The 20,762-nt window shown below is 42.3% G+C and overlaps 1 protein-coding gene across 4 annotated transcripts in view; it reads left to right on the top strand.

Annotated features, from left to right (window-relative positions):
- The window catches only part of ppip5k1b (diphosphoinositol pentakisphosphate kinase 1b), a 95,800-nt gene that overhangs the window by 59,668 nt on the left and 15,370 nt on the right, over positions 1 to 20,762 (top strand). For 3 of the 4 annotated variants that reach the window (XM_080737572.1, XM_080737575.1, XM_080737574.1), the window contains 2 exons: positions 756 to 908; positions 6,266 to 6,328. In XM_080737572.1, the coding sequence (XP_080593698.1) occupies positions 756 to 908; positions 6,266 to 6,328 (216 nt within the window). The remainder of the gene's footprint in view (positions 1 to 755; positions 909 to 6,265; positions 6,329 to 20,762) is intronic. The other variant, XM_080737573.1, reaches the window with a different exon arrangement.

Genomic DNA, 20,762 nt, shown 5'->3' with positions numbered 1-20,762 from the left:
GCACCACCATGTACATTATGTTTGAGTGGTGTGCACAGCAGAAAAGAATATCGCACATTCTACACCTACACTTGTTCAGCGGAGGTGAACAGTTGTGAGTGCAACAGGAGGTTGCACTAATGATAATATTACATTTTTTACATAACTTTTCAAAATAAAATGACAAAACGAAACATAAGCTGCAAGACAGGTTAGATTACAACTCTGACAACCTGCCAAGGCTGCTTATCCAGTTGGAAACTGTAATACCAAAGGATTACAGGAGATGAACAGAGAAATGCCAAAGTCATAGTGTTACTGAAATACAGTAGCATTGTCACCCGCATAGTTTTCATGGACTTCTAATGCACTCACACCATGTGCTTTCACTCTCATACTTTGGCATGCATGGAAATACACATACAGATACTGTAATGTACACACGCGCACAACCAACCAAGCGCATGATATGCATGCATACAAAATACCCTTCCACACACACATGCATAGTAACAATGTGGGTTTGTTATTTATAATAACTGCATGGTGACAAAATAACTAATCCCTGCACTTAACACCCCTGCCCCACCCCCTGTCTATCCTTCCATTGTGCATCTATCCCTCCCCTCTCCTCTCATTCCCCTTCACCCTTCACACAATTCTCCTCTACCTCCATCACCTTCTCTCCATCTTTCTCTCTTTCCCCTCTCCTCCCCCAAACACACCCTCCCCTCTCATCCAACCGACCTGTCTCTCCAATACCTTCCCCTACACAGGCTCCTGTTCAGGTCTCTTCAGTGCTTCTGTGCTGGGGGTTTCCTCTAGCGCCCCCAACCTGCGGGACTACGTGCGCTCGCACCACCACCACCATCACCACCGCAAGCCGCCCTTGTCTCCCGGCAGTTTGCCCTGCCACAGCGGCTCCTTCGGTACGTCTGCTCCTCCTCTTCCTCCTCCTCGCTCTCCTCTTCATCCTCAGACTGTTGTCTTGTGGACTTTTCCCTTTTACTTGGTTCTCGGCCGTTGCACGGTCGACCCGGCTGTCTCTGAACTCCTTCCAGACTATGTCTGTCATTTGTTCTTTCTTGTATCGTTCTACAGTACGATCTACAGTACGTTCTTCTATGCCCTCTGACCTTCTTCGTTTCAAGGGAGCTTTGACATTTCTTTTCTCTCTTTCCTTATTCTTCCTTTCGCTGCAATTAATTAAAGGAAATGATCACTTTCAGAGAACCCTGGTGGCTGAACCAGGTACTGCGTAAGCCACCAAATGGTTTTCATTTATGAACTGTCATAATGTCACCACCTCTCCCTTTCTTTCTTTATCTAATGATGAATCAATCCATCAAACAAAACCTCTCTGTGTAATCTGCCTTCCCCAAAACATGTTTGAATCAGCTGTTGGAAACCTGTTGGATTGTGTGATGGATCAGGGCAATTAATGATCAATACTCTCACATCCTGCTTGAATGGGCATGAAGTTTCTGATCCCGCCAATGTCAGAATGGGTTTTGTGTGTTTGTTTCCTCTGTGCAGTGTGCATGTTATTGCTGTGTGATTATTAAATCACGTCACTCTTGGAGAAAGCAATTTGATAATCAATTGGAAATTGGGTTTGCTGTCTTTGTTAATCACAGATTAATCCTGAAGTTGAGAAATGTGTGTTCTGCAAACAAGCTTTCATTACAAAATTATACACCTCAGCACCACCTATTTCCTGTGTGTCACAATCCTCACTGTTAACTGCTAACTACATGAATCGTAGCGTCCCTATTCTGGGGTGAACACTTGGTGTGAATATCAGATCTTCAAGCTCACAATGCGTCACAACATGTCGCATTGTGAGCTTATGGATTGGCTATTTTGGCAAAGAGATTCTCCTTCCTTCCCGATACCGATACCCATGACTTGCATATACTGAGTACCAATCCTATACCAGTGTGTAATTTAAAAATCATCTGTGGTTCTCAAAGTGGGGCCCTGAGTGTTCCATGAGGGGGTTCCAAATGGACCCTTAGAGGGTCTCAAACTCTAGTTTGAGAACCACAGAGTTAGAAAAAATATCATTTAAATAGTACAGTAAGAGTATAAAATAGGCGTGCAACATCAAGCAATCAAAATATGACTGTAAATGAAATGTCAACATGTGATAAATTACATGGTATCAGAATGGCACACTCGCCGATACTTTCACCAACATTTTAGGCAGTAGTACAGTCAGCTTTTTCGATACTGGCATCAGTATCGGAATAACCCTATCGGAAAGGTTGTCTCAGAACTTTTCCTGAGAACCCTTGCACCTCCAGATGTCCTGACTGTCCATGAAAGGTTTTCCGAGATTGGAAAGAGTCTTGGCCTTTAGACTGCCAGAATGAAAAGCAGCTGGACTGTGAGTGCCTAGGCCTGGATCAGAGAAGAACCACTGCTTTAAATTCCTCATGCCTTATCAGGGGCGTCACAAGGGGGGGGGGGGGGGGGGGAGTGGGACTGAGTTACCAGGGCCCAAGGTGGAGGAGGGGCCTTCATTACTTTATGCTTTAACTATTAAAAAATAGCAGATATACAAGCACCGAGTGCCGCGATGCAAGCTTGTAGATCTGCTATTTTTAAAAAAGTCGTGAAAATGTGTGCAAATCGTTGAATATACAGTATGTTTTTTTGAAGTGAACGTTTGTAACTGCTTCTGGGTTGGTCCCTGGAACTAAATATTTTGAGATAGAAGTACGTGGCCAAATATCATTTTGGGGGTCCTTCACATGAAAAAGGAGAGAGGGCGAGATCATTTAGCGACCTACAACCGGGTCGCAACGTGGTCGGTAGTTTTCAGCGACCGGGTCGCTAAATCGACCGACTGGGACGCTAAAACCACCGACCGGGACGCTAAAACCACCGACCGGGACGCTAAAACCACCGACCGGGACGCTAAAACCACCGACCGGGTCGCTAAATCGACCGACTGGGACGCTAAAACCACCGACCGGGATGCTAAAACCACCGACCGGGTCGCTAAATCCACCGACCGGGACGCTAAATCCACCGACCGGGACGCTAAATCCACCGACCGGGTAGGTAAATCCACCGACCGGTGGTCGCTTATCCACTGACCACCAGGCTACTAACCCTAACCCTAAAACTAACCTCAGTAACCTTACCTCAGTAGGCTAACCTGCCGACGCAACCTCCCGACCGGGTCGCTAAATCACCGACCGCGCCGCTAAAGCGAGCGACCGGGTCGCTAAATCGACCGACTGGGGCGCAAAATCTTCCGACCGGGTCACTAGATGTACCAACCGGGTCGCTAAATCTACCCACCTAAAACTGCAGGCAGGTCGGTATATTTAGCGTCCGGGTCGGTCGATTTAGCGGCGCGGTCGGTGATTTAGCGACCCGGTCGCTCGATTTAGCGACCCGGTCGCTCGATTTAGCGACCCGGTCGCTGAAAACTACCGACCACGTTGCGACCCGGTTGTAGGTCGCTAAATGATCTCGCTCTTACTGTGAAAAAGTGTGAGAACCACTGACATAGAAACATAGATTTTTCAAAAAACCTTAGAAGGATTCAAAAGACACTCATAGAATCGGGTCAAAATCGGAAACAAAATTCTAATTTTCACAATTTTTCAAAAATAGCAGATCTACAAGCTCATGAGCTTGTATATCTGCTATTTTTCAATAGTTAAAGCATAAAAAAGGAATACACAATAATGCGTACCCGGTCTAAATGGCTTAAATGCCTTATGCTTCACCTGTCCATCCAGCCAACCGCTAAGCACGTGAGCGAGAGGTGATACAGGTAGCTTGTTGTCTTAATATTGTAATATTGACAACTTCCACAATCTCGGAATGCTACATGTATTATAGAGTCTGTAACAGTCTGGAACTCTTACACTGCATTAATTACATTTCACCACTAGGTGTCACTGTGGCTGCAAGGCCAAACAACACACTTCCCCATCACCTACCCCTCTCTGTCTGTGTGTCTTTCTTTCTTTCTTTCTTCATTTATCTCTCTCTCTCTCTCTCTCTCTCTCTCTCTCTCTCTCTCTCTCCTATGCAGTTACATCATGTTTTGTTCCGTAGTCTGGGAGACAGGTGTGGGTCTGAGCTGACGTCAACGCTGTTCATTTTAGAACAGGGTTCATTGTGGATCTCCTGGGTCACTTAGTGCTGTAACGTCAAGCATATCTGTAGACTTCAAATTGTATGGTTTTGCCAACATTTCATTCAATCATTTCATTTGGTTAGATTCACATTTGAAATCTTTCACTTTCTTGAGCACATGGCAATAACCAGTGGGTGGTGGCAAAACTCTATACTACAGACACAAGTGAGTAGGCGGTGATTCTGTACCCTAGTCTCCAGTCATTAACTTTGTTCATCACTGTGTTAACGCTACTGCGGGACGGTATTAAATAAGGAAGAGAGAAAGGAAATAACCAGGGAAGAAAAGGATGGTGAGAAAATAAAGCGTGGGAATGGGGATAGAGGAAAGTAAGCCGGGGAAGAAGAATAAAGGTTAGAAGTGATGTTGGAGTCTCTGTATACATGACATCACCTCAGTGGCAGTCCTCTGCTCTGCATGCCTCCATTCATCCAAAACATCCATCTACTCTCTCTCTCCCTTTCTTCTCTCTCTACCTCCTGTTCTCCAGGCTGGCAAATAAACAAACACACTGATGATCTCACAGAACTAGTAGCTACTCTCTCGCTCCATCTGACACTGTTTTCATTTCATTTCATTCTCATTCTCTCTCTCTCTCACACACACACACACACACACACACACACACACACACACACACACACACACACACGTCAGGGATTTGTCCACCTGATGGTTTGGCTAACCACATCACCATTTTTCAAAACAGTGTAGTGCTGTCATTACACACACACACACACACACACACACACACACACACACACACACACACACGCACACGCACGCCAGGCAGCATTGCCATTTGTATCATTTAACAGCTTCAATAGATTCAGTTCTAACATAATGCTAGAAGTACCAGCTGATATCAGATAACAGTTTTCTATTACCTTTCCTGCATACAGACAGACACACACACACACACACACACACACACACACACACACACACACACACACACACACACATAGGCCTGTCACAATTGTTACATAATCGTCTAATCGCAATTATTTGACATAATCACAATTATTTTGTCATAATCGTCATAATCATGAATGTTGAAAAATGTTCATACATTTTCAAACATTTTCAGAAATAGTGAAAATACCAGATCTACATGCTCACCGCGTTGTGAGCTTGTAGATCGGCTATTTCCACTATCAATGTTATTTTTTAAGTAGAAAGTTGTCAAATATGTCAGTAATTTCTTTGTGTATTTAGGTTATGTATCTGCCACGTGCAACTTCAAAGCCTAAAAGCCAAACAGAAATGTAATTATCAACGACAAAAACACAATTAAATCGTTAATCGCAATTATTTGAGTGACAATTAATCGTCATATAAATGTGACCGAGGCTGGAGAAAAGGTCCTTATGTCTCCAATAGTGAAGTCCAGCAAATTAACAAAATAGGTTTGATTTGGGATTTTTGGTGTTTGGTGGTCTTTTTTTCCATATTATCTAAGAGTGTATTTTTGAGAACCTTCTCATTGCAACAGATATACATTTTAGAATCATTAAATAGCTTAAATTAGTTTGTAAACACTGTGTTTTTGTGTTTCCTTACACCCTTCTGGGGGGTGGAGACACACATTAACATGTCAAAGCCAACATTTACATCTGCAGTTTCTGTTGGCTAATGTGTGGTTGTTGTTCTCAGGTTTCAGCTGCAGATCACCACCAATAGGTTAGGGCGGGTGAGGGGTGGAGTTAACAATCCATTGTTCACACCCCTTACTTGACTGCCAGAAGTGTGACAAACTTTGAGAGCCCTTTACTCAGATTCTTGGTTCAAGATTTAACTACATTCAAATAAGTTATCTTTTTCAAATATATTCAGATTTTAATGAATGACACGTCATTTGAAAGCTTATATTCTGTACATTCATGATCTGCAAAAAGCTGGAAAAAAAACCCAATGCAGACATAAGGACCTTTTCTCCAGCCTCGATTACAAATGTCATATCGTGACAGCCCTATACACTCACACACGCTCATCCATCCAGTAGTCAGAAGTACACACAGTGAAGCCTGAAGCTTACCTACCAGTAACACAAGTTAAATGTACACACGGTGAACCCTGAAGCCTACCTACCAGTAACACCAGTTACCTCTCTTATCTCCTCAGAGCTGCTCTCTATGCCACCAGTAAAGAGATTTTCTGTGTCGTTTGCCAGGCATCCGACCAATGGTATGTCTGTCTTTATTCAAGTATTCATCACTCCTCCAGTTCTCCTCTCATCTTGCATGCATCCTCTTTTACTAGAGGGAAAGAGGGACGTTCTGAGTGTACCGTCGTTTTTTGGGGGAGTTTGTCGTTGGTTTGCGTAATTCCTATTAAATGTGCCATATTCCGGATCATGGTTTGAATCTCTCCAATTTCCCTTTGTTTAATTTTTTTTTACAACACGTCTTTTGTGTTTGTATGTTGTGTTGGTTAATGTGTCGACACTCTAACTCTAATGCTGATCTGCCCGTTCCTCTTGATTCATACAGCAAAAGAACGACATTTCACATGTGCTTAAAATATATATTCATATATATGATTCCTAAGATACCATAGTTTTGTTAAAATATTTTTGGCACTTAAAGGAAACAGAAGTAAAAAAGTCTATTTGTAGTAGTTAAGAAAATCTTGGTAGGAAACAAATAGTCCACAGAATTATTTGATGAGTTCCAAAATACAGCTTCTGTCTGATGTTTAGGATCATATCTTTGAGTATATTCACAAATAAGTAAGAAATGTGTTATTTTTCTGTATGGGAATGTGTCTGACCTTTGACTTCAGTCTCTCCACAGGATATACTGTATGTATGTATAAGCAATCCTTTTAATATTCCCATTCCCACGTGTGGCTTTACATCCTCCACCTCCAATCCAACCCGTTCCCTGAAGTGATGCTTTCATTCTGTTGGGTTTGAAATGTGCGCATGATCATACATTGTTAGTATCAAGTAGAGATTGTGTGTGTGTGCGTGCGTGCGTGCGTGTGTGCGTGCGCGGCAGGCCAAGGGCCCTGAATATTTTTCAAACCAGTAAATGACAACTGTCAATTTTGTGAATGAACTATTGCAGAGCAATCTTCCATTCAGGCTATGGACTGTAATTTGCCAATCATGGTACAAGCTGTGTGTCTAGTTTACAGACACACAGCTCCTGTCCCTCCGGCTCATTAAAGATACTGGTCCTAGACAATCACAGTATGCAATGCGCTGGCACAAGCCTAGGCTCCAGACTGAAAAATAATTTATACTTGTAAAAACGCCCCATAGTCGTTAGTCACGCCAACATTGTTCTTGTGAAGTAGAACGCTAGGTACGGTGCAGTTACCACAATTTGCAATTTGCATACTGAGGTCTGCTTTTTTCTTAGGTTTAATTTTACGCCACACAAACCGCAGTGGAGTCAGAGCATGTACAGTATCTGGTTTGTCCTAGTTATGGCAACATGCCACACCACTTTTCCATCGTGTTCACTGTCCAAAGTCTTCATACTGTCTGTCACCATGGTGTTAATGCTGCAATAATGTGTAACAGTCCTTTATTTTATCAAGGCTGTCCTGTGCGTGCGGCCGTGCAGAATGACTTGGTCTCACTTGGATGAAATCGTCAATACCAGTTGTATGGTCTCCGAGAAAGAGGAGAGGAGCAGATGAAAATTGAGCAGGACTTAAAGCACTCTCTCCTTCTCTGTGGGTATAATGTAACTTTAGGCTTGTACTGATTTGTAAGCCTCACATCAGTTGTCCTGAAACAACCAGTCAATGTGACAGTCTGTTCAGAGCCAGAATGAATAAGTCTGAAATTGAGTTGACTTTTGAGTGGCTATGTTCTGTAACTCATAGACGGTTGAGTGGTTAAGTTTTACGCCTTGGAACTTCACATTGGAAAGGGCCATTAATGGCTTAGGATTGAATCCCACATGTTAACATTGTACGGAATAAGGATTGTGCACCAACCTAGATAGAAGTCAGTGCTGCCTACAGTATAATGTTTGTCTCTCTCTCTCTCCAAGTGACAAACATTGGAACAAAATAAATAGAATGAAGTGTGTGTGCGTTTGCACCTGTGCGTGCGTGCGCTCATTGGGGGTGATGTACCAGATGGAGAAGCAGAAGTCTGTGTGAATATGTTGCACTACTAACATATTTGAATGAATGACTGGCGTTTCATGGGGTCTGGTTAAGTGAATTGACCGCCAAGTACATTATTATTATATAATATATAATTAGACAGAATGAGTCCTCTGTACTGAAGCCATCCTGGCTATTAGGAGAAGTGGACGGACTGCAGGACCAACACTCCAGCTGCTTTTGTGATCAAGGGCAGTGGCACGGTCATTTACGTACGTACTGTACTGTACAGTAACATGCATGTCTTTTGGTAGTCGGAAACCCACATGGACACGGGAAGAACATGCAAACTGTACACCAAACGGTACAGCATTCATATGACATTCAGACTAACATTAATTCATACAGCCATTCATACAGTCAAAGTCATTCATCCCAGAATTCATACAGCCATCCGTATGCAACAATAATACAGTCTAGCAGAGTGTCTCAGAGCCTCTGACTGATGACCAAAGGCCTAATATCCCCCCCCCCCCCCCCCCCCCCCCCCCAAAAAGCTAGTGGATAAGATATTGGCCATCCAACCTGGGAGACCCGCATACACCAGCATTCAGCTACTTATACAGTATTCATACTGCAATCATAGGTTTCATACAACAATCTACACAGCATTCAATCATTCATGGGTCATTCCTAGTATTCTGTGAAATTTGTGTCCCCATGATATAATACAGCATATCTCGTAAGATAAACAAAAATACAAGAAGCCTATCTTTGACTGTTAAAGGTGATACACCATGAAATTTCACTTTTCCTATTTTAAAACCTTTTTTTGGGGTCCCACTAGCACCTTCTATCCTCACAAAGTCCCATTTCTGACCGTTGTGTCTTTCTCTGGTTTTGAGAAGGCGAAGGTTAAAAGTATCCCACGGGTTCTCAAAACAGGCTATCCAGATTTGCTGCCGATTTTGACGTCATCTGCCGATTGTGACTTTTTTTCAAAAAGATTTTGGGGGGGTGGCGCAGTTCAGGCCAAAGGTGGTACTGCAGCTGAAATGCTCTGAGCCATTCAAAAATGAGAGAGGCTCTCTATTCAGGTAATTTAGCCTCAAACCTTTTGAAAAATGTTTTTGGGACATAAACAATATGACATAAATACTTTTTAAATGCATGGTGTATCACCTTTAAAGGTTCTCCATCATAGAAAAAACATTAAAAAATAAATTAAATATGAGATAATCACTTTGGTTTGAGTAGAAGTAAGCTAAATGCCATGTCCCAGCTCATATTTACTCAGCTTCAGTTACAAATATAAGTAATACAAAAACATATAAAATAAATATGTTTATATATTAGGCTATGTATTCTAATGTTTCTCACCAAATAGGATACCCTACCATATCATAAGAAGTATAAGTAGCATAGTCTAATTTGCCTTTTTATCAATGTTTTTTAGGTTACATTACTGTTGTGGTCAAGCTAACATGTCCACCCTATTACGTTTAACTATAGAGGGAATTGATACAAAAACTCATAGAATGTCCCCCCTGTTATGGTCCCTCCCTGTTACAAACCATATGCATTTGGTCAAAGAAATTTAAAATAATTAATCAAGCTGGGAGGACAGCTGAAAATAATGTTAAAATACATTTTTTGAAAAGGTTTCTAGGCTGAAATGGCACTGAATACTATGAATGACCCTGTAGCAACTCATAATGTAATAACGGCTCATAATGTAATAAGGGCTCATAATGTAATAAAAAAAATGTAATAAAAACTCATAATGTAATAATCAGCTCATAATGTAATAAAAAAACGAGTGCATAACGTAATAACAGATTTTTCAATAATGTAATAATGTAATAATGTGTTACATTAAGAACCTCCACATAGGAGGCTCATAATGTAATAAAACTTCATAATGTAATAATGGCCTATTTTTTTGGTAAATATCATGGTATTTGCGACCGACCTCCACGGACCCCCAGGGACCCCCAGGGACCCCCTGCCACCACCGCCAAATAGTGCAAAAATGACCAAATCAACACCCCAACTGGGCTGCTCATGGGGGAATTCCCAGGGACCACCGACTCCTGCTACTCCAACAGTCCTTCACCTTCATTGGTTTAACTTTGCCCCGCCCCCTCCCCTCATTGGCCGAAAGTTTATTTGGCTTTACTCATCAACTGTTTGTTGTACAAACTTGTGGGTGGTGTCAATTGACTTGATTAAGAGTCCTTAACCTTAATTGGTTTAACTTGGCCCCACCCCCTCCTCTGATTGGCCGAAACTTTATTTGGCTTTACTCATCAACCATTTGTCGTACAAACTTGAGGGTGGAACCAATGCCACTCACAGGCCTTTTTGTGTACATACTGTGACCTGATGGTCGCTTATCTCCTGATTAGGGAGCCTTACTGGTATCATGGTAGTATCATGTCAGTATCATGGTCATTATCCTGGTCAGTATCCTGGTCAGTATCATGTCAGTATCATGCCAGTATCATGTCAGTATCATGGCCAGTATCATATCAGTGGCATGGTCAGTATCCTGGTCAGTATCATGTCAGTATCATGGTCAGTATCATGTCAGTGTCATGGTCAGTATCATGTCAGTATCATGGTCAGTATCATGTCAGTATCATGTGTCATGGTCAGTATCATGGTCAGTATCATGTCAGTGTCATGGTCAGTATCATGTCAGTATCATGGTCAGTATCCCAGTCAGTATCATGCCAGTATCATGTCAGTATCATGGTCAGTATCATGTCAGTATCATGGTCAGTTTCATGTCAGTGTCATGGTCAGTATCATGTCAGTGTCAAGGTCAGTATCCCAGTCAAGTATCCTGGTCAGTATCATGTCAGTATCCTGGTCAGTATCATGCCAGTATCATGTCAGTATCATGGTCAGTATCATATCAGTGGCATGGTCAGTATCCTGGTCAGTATCATGTCAGTATCATGGTCAGTATCATGTCAGTGTCATGGTCAGTATCATGTCAGTATCATGGTCAGTATCATGTCAGTGTCATGGTCAGTATCATGTCAGTATCATGGTCAGTATCCCAGTCAGTATCATGCCAGTATCATGTCAGTATCATGGTCCGTATCATGTCAGTATCATGGTCAGTTTCATGTCAGTGTCATGGTCAGTATCATGTCAGTGTCAAGGTCAGTATCCCAGTCAGTATCATGCCATATCATGTCAGTATCATGGTCAGTATCATGGTCAGTATCCTGGTCAGTATAATGTCAATATCCTGGTCAGTATCATATCAGTGGCATGGTCAGTATCATGGTCAGTATCATGCCAGTATCATGGTCAGTATCATGTCAGTGTCATGGTCAGTATCATGTCAGTATCATGTCAGTGTCATGGTCAGTATCCCAGTCAGTATCATGCCAGTATCATGTCAGTATCATGGTCAGTATCATGATCAGTTTCATGTCAGTGTCATGGTCAGTATCATGCCAGTATCAAGGTCAGTATCATGTCAGTGTCATGGTCAGTATCATAGTCAGTATCATGTCAGTGTCATGGTCAGTATCCCAGTCAGTATCATGCCAGTATCATGTCAGTATCATGGTCAGTATCATGTCAGTGTCATGGTCAGTATCATAGTCAGTATCATGTCAGTGTCATGGTCAGTATCCCAGTCAGTATCATGCCAGTATCATGTCAGTATCATGGTCAGTATCATGTCAGTATCATGGTCAGTATCATGTCAGTGTCAAGGTCAGTATCCCAGTCAGTATCATGCCATATCATGTCAGTATCATGGTCAGTATCCTGGTCAGTATAATGTCAGTATCCTGGTCAGTATCATGCCAGTATCATGTCAGTATCCTGGTCAGTATCATGCCAGTATCCTGGTCAGTATCATGGTCAGTATCATGTCAGTATCATGGTCAGTATCATGGTCAGTATCCTGGTCAGTATCATGCCAGTATCATGTCAGTATCCTGGTCAGTATCATGCCAGTATCCTGGTCAGTATCATGGTCAGTATCATGTCAGTATCATGGTCAGTATCATGGTCAGTATCCTGGTCAGTATCATGCCAGTATCATGTCAGTATCCTGGTCAGTATCATGCCAGTATCCTGGTCAGTATCATGGTCAGTATCCTGGTCAGTATCATGCCAGTATCATGTCAGTATCATGGTCAGTATCATGGTCAGTATCATGTCAGTATCATGGTCAGTATCATGGCAGTATTGTAGGCTATATCATGTAGGGAAGGAAGGTCACCAGTCTCTGTCTGTCTGTCTGTCTGTCTGTCTGTCTGTCTGTCTGTCTGTCTGTCTGTCTGTCTGTCTGTCTGTCTGTCTGTCTGTCTGTCTGTCTGTCTGTCTGTCTGTCTGTCTGTCTGTCTGTCTGTCTGTCTGTCTGTCTGTCTCACTATCAGCAGGATCACACAAAAATGTCCAGACTGATTTGCACAAAACATTGGTGGAGGGGTGGAGTATTGGCCAACTTGGCCAAAAGACCCGATAAGATATAATAGAAACATGTTTTGACAAGGTCTTTGTCATGTGTTTTTGAAAGAAAGATGGTTAATTTACTTATTTGAAAAGACCAATCCTTTAAGTGTTTTAATGTATAAGATAAGAGATAAAAGTTGTATTGATCCAGCAGGGAAAATTCAGGCTCCACAGTCTGCAACAAAATATATACAGTATATGTACACCCTGAGCAGTGCTATCATAGTGTTGACGATTAAAAATAAAATAGAACACACAGAAGCATAACTGCTTGTTTCCGAGCAAGTTAGTCCACCAAGCGAGATGATTGTAGATAATATTGTAGATATTGATTGAATTATTACCTACAATATATACACATATATACATATGCCTACACTATATTGATTGTATAGATAATATTTCAAGATACATTAGAGACTAAAAGGAATTGCATTATACATTTATGCTGGTGAAGAATTCAAGAAGACTGTAATTATATATGTGGACGGACATTCTGTCTTGGCCCTTTTTCAATGGAGGTAATAATTATGATAGTTTTCAAAAACAATTGGCAATTATTACATTAATAACTTTTATTACATTATGAAGTAATAAGGGTGTGATCCTGCTGATAGTGAGACAGACAGACAGACAGACAGACAGACAGACAGACAGACAGACAGACAGACAGACAGACAGACAGACAGAGACTGGTGACCTTCCTTCCCTACATGATATAGCCTACAATACTGCCATGATACTGACCATGATACTGACATGATACTGCCATGATACTGACCATGATACTGACCATGATACTGACATGATACTGCCATGATACTGACCAGGATACTGACATTATACTGACCAGGATACTGACCAGGATACTGACCATGATACTGACATGATATGGCATGATACTGACCAGGATACTGACATGATACTGGCATGATACTGACCAGGATACTGACATGATACTGGCATGATACTGACCAGGATACTGACATTATACTGACCAGGATACTGACCAGGATACTGACCATGATACTGACATGATATGGCATGATACTGACTGGGATACTGACCTTGACACTGACATGATACTGACCATGACACTGACTGAAACTGACCATGATACTGACATGATACTGACCATTATACTGACATGATACTGGCATGATACTGACTGGGATACTGACCATGATACTGACATGATACTGACCATGACACTGACATGATACTGACCATGACACTGACATGATACTGACCATGATACTGACATGATACTGACCATCACACTGACATGATACTGACCATGATACTGGCATTATACTGACCAGGATACTGACCATGATACTGACATGATACTGACTAGGATACTGACCATGATACTGACATGATACTGACTGGGATACTGACCATGATACTGACATGATACTGACCATGACACTGACATGATACTGACCATGATACTGACATGATACTGACCATGACACTGACATGATACTGACCATGATACTGGCATGATACTGACTAGGATACTGACCATGACACCGACATGATACGGTCATTATACTGACATGATACTGACCATGATACTGGCATGATACTGACCAGGATACTGACCATGCCACTGATATGATACTGACCATGATACTGACATGATACTGGCATGATACTGACCAGGATACTGACATGATACTGACCAGGATACTGACCAGGATAATGACCATGATACTGACATGATACTACCATGATACCAGTAAGGCTCCCTAATCAGGAGATAAGCGACCATCAGGTCACAGTATGTACACAAAAAGGCCTGTGAGTGGCATTGGTTCCACCCTCAAGTTTGTACGACAAATGGTTGATGAGTAAAGCCAAATAAAGTTTCGGCCAATCAGAGGAGGGGGTGGGGCAAAGTTAAACCAATTAAGGTTAAGGACTCTTAATCAAGTCAATTGACACCACCCACAAGTTTGTACGACAAACAGTTGATGAGTAAAGCCAAATAAACTTTCGGCCAATGAGGGGAGGGGGCGGGGCAAAGTTAAACCAATGAAGGTGAAGGACTGTTGGAGTAGCAGGAGTCGGTGGTCCCTGGGAATTCCCCCATGAGCAGCCCAGTTGGGGTGTTGATTTGGTCATTTTTGCACTATTTGGCGGTGGTGGCAGGGGGTCCCTGGGGGTCCCTGGGGGTCCCTGGGGGTCCCTGGAGGTCGGTCGCAAATACCATGATATTTACCAAAAAAATAGGCCATTATTACATTATGAAGTTTTATTACATTATGAGCCTCCTATGTGGAGGTTCTTAATGTAACACATTATTACATTATTACATTATTGAAAAATCTGTTATTACGTTATGCGCTCGTTTTTTTATTACATTATGAGCTGATTATTACATTATGAGTTTTTATTACATTTTTTTTATTACATTATGAGCCCTTATTACATTATGAGCCGTTATTACATTATGAGTTGCTACAACCCTCATACAACATTCACTATTTACACTGTATATCATTCACCCACCCATGAAAGATTCAAACGTCACTCATGCGGCATTGATACACCATTCATAAAACATTCATACAACTTGCTTCCATACAACATTCAAGCATCATTCATTCATACAACATTCATAGTTACCATCCCAGTCACACAGCAGTCTGACTGGATGATACTGGTCAAGGTTCATTCTGCTCAGAGAGGTCAATGATCCAATTAGCAGAGGAATCCCAGATGAATGAGGCATCATGCAGCATGTGGCCGGCTGGGCCCATCAGAGGGTTCAGAACCACGCTGTTGCTTAGTTATCAACCATTCTGAATTAAGCCATCAAGACCTGGAACACATTATTACTTTAACCCAGGGGTCTTCCACATTTTCTGGGCCAAGTTGAGAGAGCGATGAAGCAGGGACCCCCACAACCTTTTCATAGATTCCATATAGTTTCATTGTTTGGAGGATCCCCTGTAGTAACTCTGAGGACCCCCTACGGATCCCAGACCCCCTGTTGAAGACCCCTGCTTTAACCATTATTTTATACTTCAACTATAAAAAAAATCTTGACAATTTGAGCAAGTCTTTGAATATATTTACCCGATTCTATAAATGTCTCCTGAATCCTAACAGGTTTCTGAAAAACCTATGTTTCTATGTCAGTGCTCAAACTTTTTCATGTCAAGGAGACCCCAAAATGATGTGTATTTGGCAACGGACCCCCATCTCAAAATATTTAGTTTCTAGGGACCCCCAGAAGCTAAACTTGAGTTACAAATGATAAAAATACATACAAGATTATAAATGCCAACACTTAACATATGACCTTGGCATCAGCTACTCCTTGCTAATCGTCTGATCAACCCTGTTTAAACAAGCATCCCTAATAAACCAAAGCCTTGGGTATCAAGTAAAGGTTGAATTGTTGTTGTGTTTCTGATGGTATTGATGATCTTAATACTAGCGGTTAACATGTTGATAAGATGAAGGGTTATTGATATCTGAGAGGGAATCTGGTATCTGGATTCCGCTGGTGGCTCTGTAGCCCCTTTATTGTTGGATTCATTGATTCCTTTTATTTGTACTAACTTGGCTTTGATGTCTCCTGCTGTTGCCTATTTGACCTGAAGGTTGTCCTTTTTTCGCTTGGTTAGCGTTTAAATCGAAAGGGAGTTGCTTAATGCAACAAATTAATGCTTTAACCCATTTAGGCCTAGAATTATTGACCTCTTTAACCAGTGAAAAATAGCAGATATACAAGCTCACAGGGCGGCACCGAGTGCCGCACTGCGAGCTTGTAGATCTGCTATTTTTGAAAAATCTTGATTATGTTTTGAATATATCTTTTTAAAAGCGAACATTTGTGACTCAAATATTTGCATCTGGGGGGTCCCTGGAACAACATGTTTTGAGATGGGGGACCGTGGTCAAATACATGTCATTTTGGGGGTCCTTGACATGAAAAAGTTTGAGAACCACTGATTTAGAGGAAGGATTTAGAAGTCGGGTCAAAGATCGGGTCAAAGATATTCAAAGACTTGCACTCATTTTCACGATTTTTCAAAAATAGCAGATCTACAAGCTCGCAGCGCGGCACTCGGTGCCACGCTGTGAGCTTGTATATCTGCTATTTTTCAATAGTTAAAGCATAAAATAATGGTTAAAGTGGTTCAAATCTAACGCGACTCGGGCGCGTTCCAGGTATTTGACAGTTAATGCAATATGTGCAGTATAGAACTTTGTCTTGGAGGCTTTCGTTCCTCGGTACACAACAATGGACCTCTTATACATGTCGTGCACTCTTATCTCAGTCCTTGCGTAAAGTATTTATCACAGTCACAATACACCAATTTCACAATACGCTGTTGGGCTCACAATAACAATATGATTGCGACTGTAGGTCGCTACTTACTGTAGAAACCACCACAAAGTGTAACTCCCTCCGTCTGTCTGTCACACCTCACACGTCACACTCTTGCCCTGCTCATATCTCCGCAACCGTTGCCCCGATCCATGCCAAATTTTGCACACACGTTCCTTACCTGCCAAACTACAACCTCCAAGGACCCCCGGAGCTCCAGGGACCCCCAGGTCCCTGGGGGACCCCCAGATGTAAAAAATGACCAAATGTGCTAAACTGACCAAATGACCACCCCAACGGGGCTGCTCACGGGGAATTCCCGGGGACCACCCACTCCTGGTGCTCCAGAATGGATGCAAAAGTGGTGGCGCCCCCAGTGGAGGACCCCTACACTGCAGCTCACATAAAATGCCGTAACTCCGGCTAGGAGCGACCGGGACAGCCGGGGCCGGTACCTATTCGTCCGCCTTGCCGGCGCGGAGACCCCACCCCTCATTTCTCACATGGCCCTCTTCTAGCGCCACCATGAGGCCGATTCTTGCAAAACACATTTTTGGACACTGCTCCTACAATTTTTGCCCTAAAATCACACAAATCGGTACACAGTATGTCTACACTCATCCCATCAACATGAATCTCTCCCATATAGCGCCACCTCCAGGCCGATTTTTAAAAACACATTTTTGGACACTGCTCCTACAGATTTTGCCCTCAAATCACGAAAATCACTACACAGTATGTCTACACTCATGTCAGCAACATGGATCAGGAAGATTTTGGCAAAACACATTTTTGCCCTATTTGTGGAGATAAGTGACCTACGGTCGCTTATCTCCCGATTAGGGAGTCTTACTGGTTTTTAAAAAGTTGTGTTTTTCCATTTATCAACAACATTGCCTACCTTCAGTTTGCTGTGGTGGAATCTGAGTACATTTAATAGATTTTATTTGTATAGCACTTTTCCATGGTACCAGAGAGGGTGCTTGTAAATCCTTTGATGCAGTCATATCTATTTGTTCAGGCATAATTTGCCTCTAGCTGGACTTTACACTAAAGTCGGTCAACGAGGCTTGAAGGTTGAACAAGGGCAGCTTTGACTAGTCAGTTTGATTTGATAAACAATGATTAATGTCTTTAGATTAAGCTTTAATTTCGTATCGCACATTCGCACACAGTATATACTCCTGTAAATGTCACCAGCCAAAGGAAAACTTTTATATTGTTTATTATGTTAAAATGTTTTATTGCAATACCGTTGCAATATTTATTGGTAGGTTATATTGTGCTGTGCGTGATTGAAACATTAGGTTAGTATTTATTTGTTTACGTCGTTGGCACTAACAGAAAAAAGTGCTCAGCCTCCAATAATGCTGATAAAATCCCCATGTACTGTATGTGAATTTATCAGAAGGAATCTCTGTTTTATCTCCTCGATTCATTTATCTGGCATCCATCATTTCCAACCACAGCCGTCAGCACAGCTCCTCCCTATCATGCCACCTCCTCCTCTCCTCCTTTCCTCCTATGCTTTCTCTTCTTCTCCTCTTCCTCTTCCTCCCTTCTTCCCCATGCAGAGCCCATAGAGGAGGAGCAGTCTGTGGTCCAGTTGTCCTCTGAGCCAGCCCTCCCAGACTGCCCCTCTTTGTTGTGTGTGGACAGGGTGCCGGCCCAGTACCCCCATCGCTGCCCGTACCACCTGCTACTCCTCGGGAGCCTGTTGTCGTCCAGCCGGGAACATCCTGAGTGTCTCTACGGTCAGACGCTGTAGAAGCCCGCTGCCGCCTGCTCCTTTTTTTCTTCTCTTTCTTCTCCTTTTCCCCTTCTCTCCTGCTCCTCTAAGCTGTGTTCGGTCGGTGTTCAGACCTTCAGTGAACCCTGAGCTTTTCACAGCATCCTCTTTGCTTCTCCTCCCACCAATCACTTGAATGCCAGAGTTTAACTTTGTCGCTCAGTTTCTCTGAACATCTTTTTTTCTGTTTTGTCTCTTTGAATGCCTGTCAGTCGCAGTAAGCATCGGTTGCTTGTTAAAATGGTGTTCAGCTCTATTTCATGACAAAGATCCCATTCTCTGTTTTGCCTCTAGCCTTAACTTGCATACCATTCAAGGTTGGAGTTAAAGGTGTAGTTTTGGCTTGTTTGCTAGAGGGTCATACGCTCCATTTGTTTGAATGATGTTGCTGTGTGTTATAACTCAGTATTGTGTGAAATCTGTACATTAGAGAAGAAGACGGCATGCAGCGTGAACAGAAGGTGCTGACCAACCACGCCTCTCTGCCAGAAGGATTTGAAGTGTGCATGCAGTGTTCCATATGCATGCACTGTCTTCAAGACCCAATTCCTAACTGCAGTATGGCACCCCATGGTGAAACACTATTGCTGCACTGCATAGTGATTCAGTGAATTGAAGATGTTCAGTTTCCTTATTTCACATTTTGAAACTTTAAAATGTTTGTTTAGATTCATGTTTAGATACATACATCAGTGAAAAGACCTACATTTTGGATATACAGTAGTACATAATAGTACCAAAAACAACAAGAAATTACTGCTTGTAATCAAGCCCAGGTTGTATTCTGGACTCCAGAACTACTGCCATCTGGAGCATACAGATTGTCAAGGTCTTGGAACCAGAGTTGTTCTGGCAGGAGTAGATGTAATTGATTTGGCTACAACTCTCTGGGAACCACTAAACCACTTAGTTTCTTACTGGTTTTGCGCATCGACGTTAGCATATCCACAAGCTCACATTGCATCGAGCTGTGACGTGTGGTGAACTTGTAGATCGGCTATTTTCGGTGTGTGACACTTATGCATACGTATAAGTCAGAGCCTTCCTCGGCACACAGACAAAGACGTTTCTGAATTCTTGACCAGATGGCAGATATTTCAGATTAAAATCCTGTCCTGTCATTAGCTTCTTTTGGTTCATTACACAGCGGGCTGCTCATAAACGCTGATTTTTATGCAGAATTGTTTATGGGACACATTTTGTAGCTGCTTGTCAATCTTCTTGTTCTTCTGAGTCACCAGAGAAGAACAGAATCACTGCCAGAGGATTTGTGGTTCACACCTGGTTCACACTATCTCTTGGGTAGATCAATGATATTTTGGCATGATGCATTTGTTGATGCATGTATGATGTGTTCATACAGTACATGTGATTTACTAGATGTCTACATGTGTTACTTGGAGAGAGCTGTTTTCTGTTTCTTAGCTTACCGGTAGTTCCTCCTCTCTGTTCTCCATTCTGTGTGCGTGTGTGTCTGCGAGAGAGAGTGTGAGATAAGTGTTGAGTGAATGGTGCAGTGTAGTAAGTATCACATAGTTCTTTGGATGTATGAGCTGAATGTGAACGATATAGAGAGGACATGGACAGAGAGTTAGAACAAGGTGGGGTAGATGGAAAGATAGAAAGAGGGAGCTGGAGACTCGAGGAAGAGAAAAAGGCAAGAGGGAGAGTCGATGCAACACTTAATCAGGTTTTTTTTAATGGCTTTTCGCAGGGCAGATGTAGTTCCAGGAGGGGCTTACCCCTGACAGTATTATCACAGGTATATATTATCCCAGGGGTGTGATAAAAGGACCAAGAGGGTGATAATAAGCTTGTTCTGATTCTGTAGAGTAGGTCAGCTGCCATATCAGTCTTTTTGGTTATACTGTAGCTGACCAATCGATACAAGCTGAGCTCTCACAGCGAGCATCTTCACTGCTGAAGGAGCT

Source organism: Nannobrachium achirus (genome assembly GCF_963921795.1).
Source record: "Nannobrachium achirus genome assembly, chromosome: 11".
NCBI lineage: Eukaryota > Metazoa > Chordata > Actinopteri > Myctophiformes > Myctophidae > Nannobrachium > Nannobrachium achirus.
Note: the sequence above shows the minus strand (reverse complement) of the source record. Positions and strands in the feature narration are given on the sequence as shown.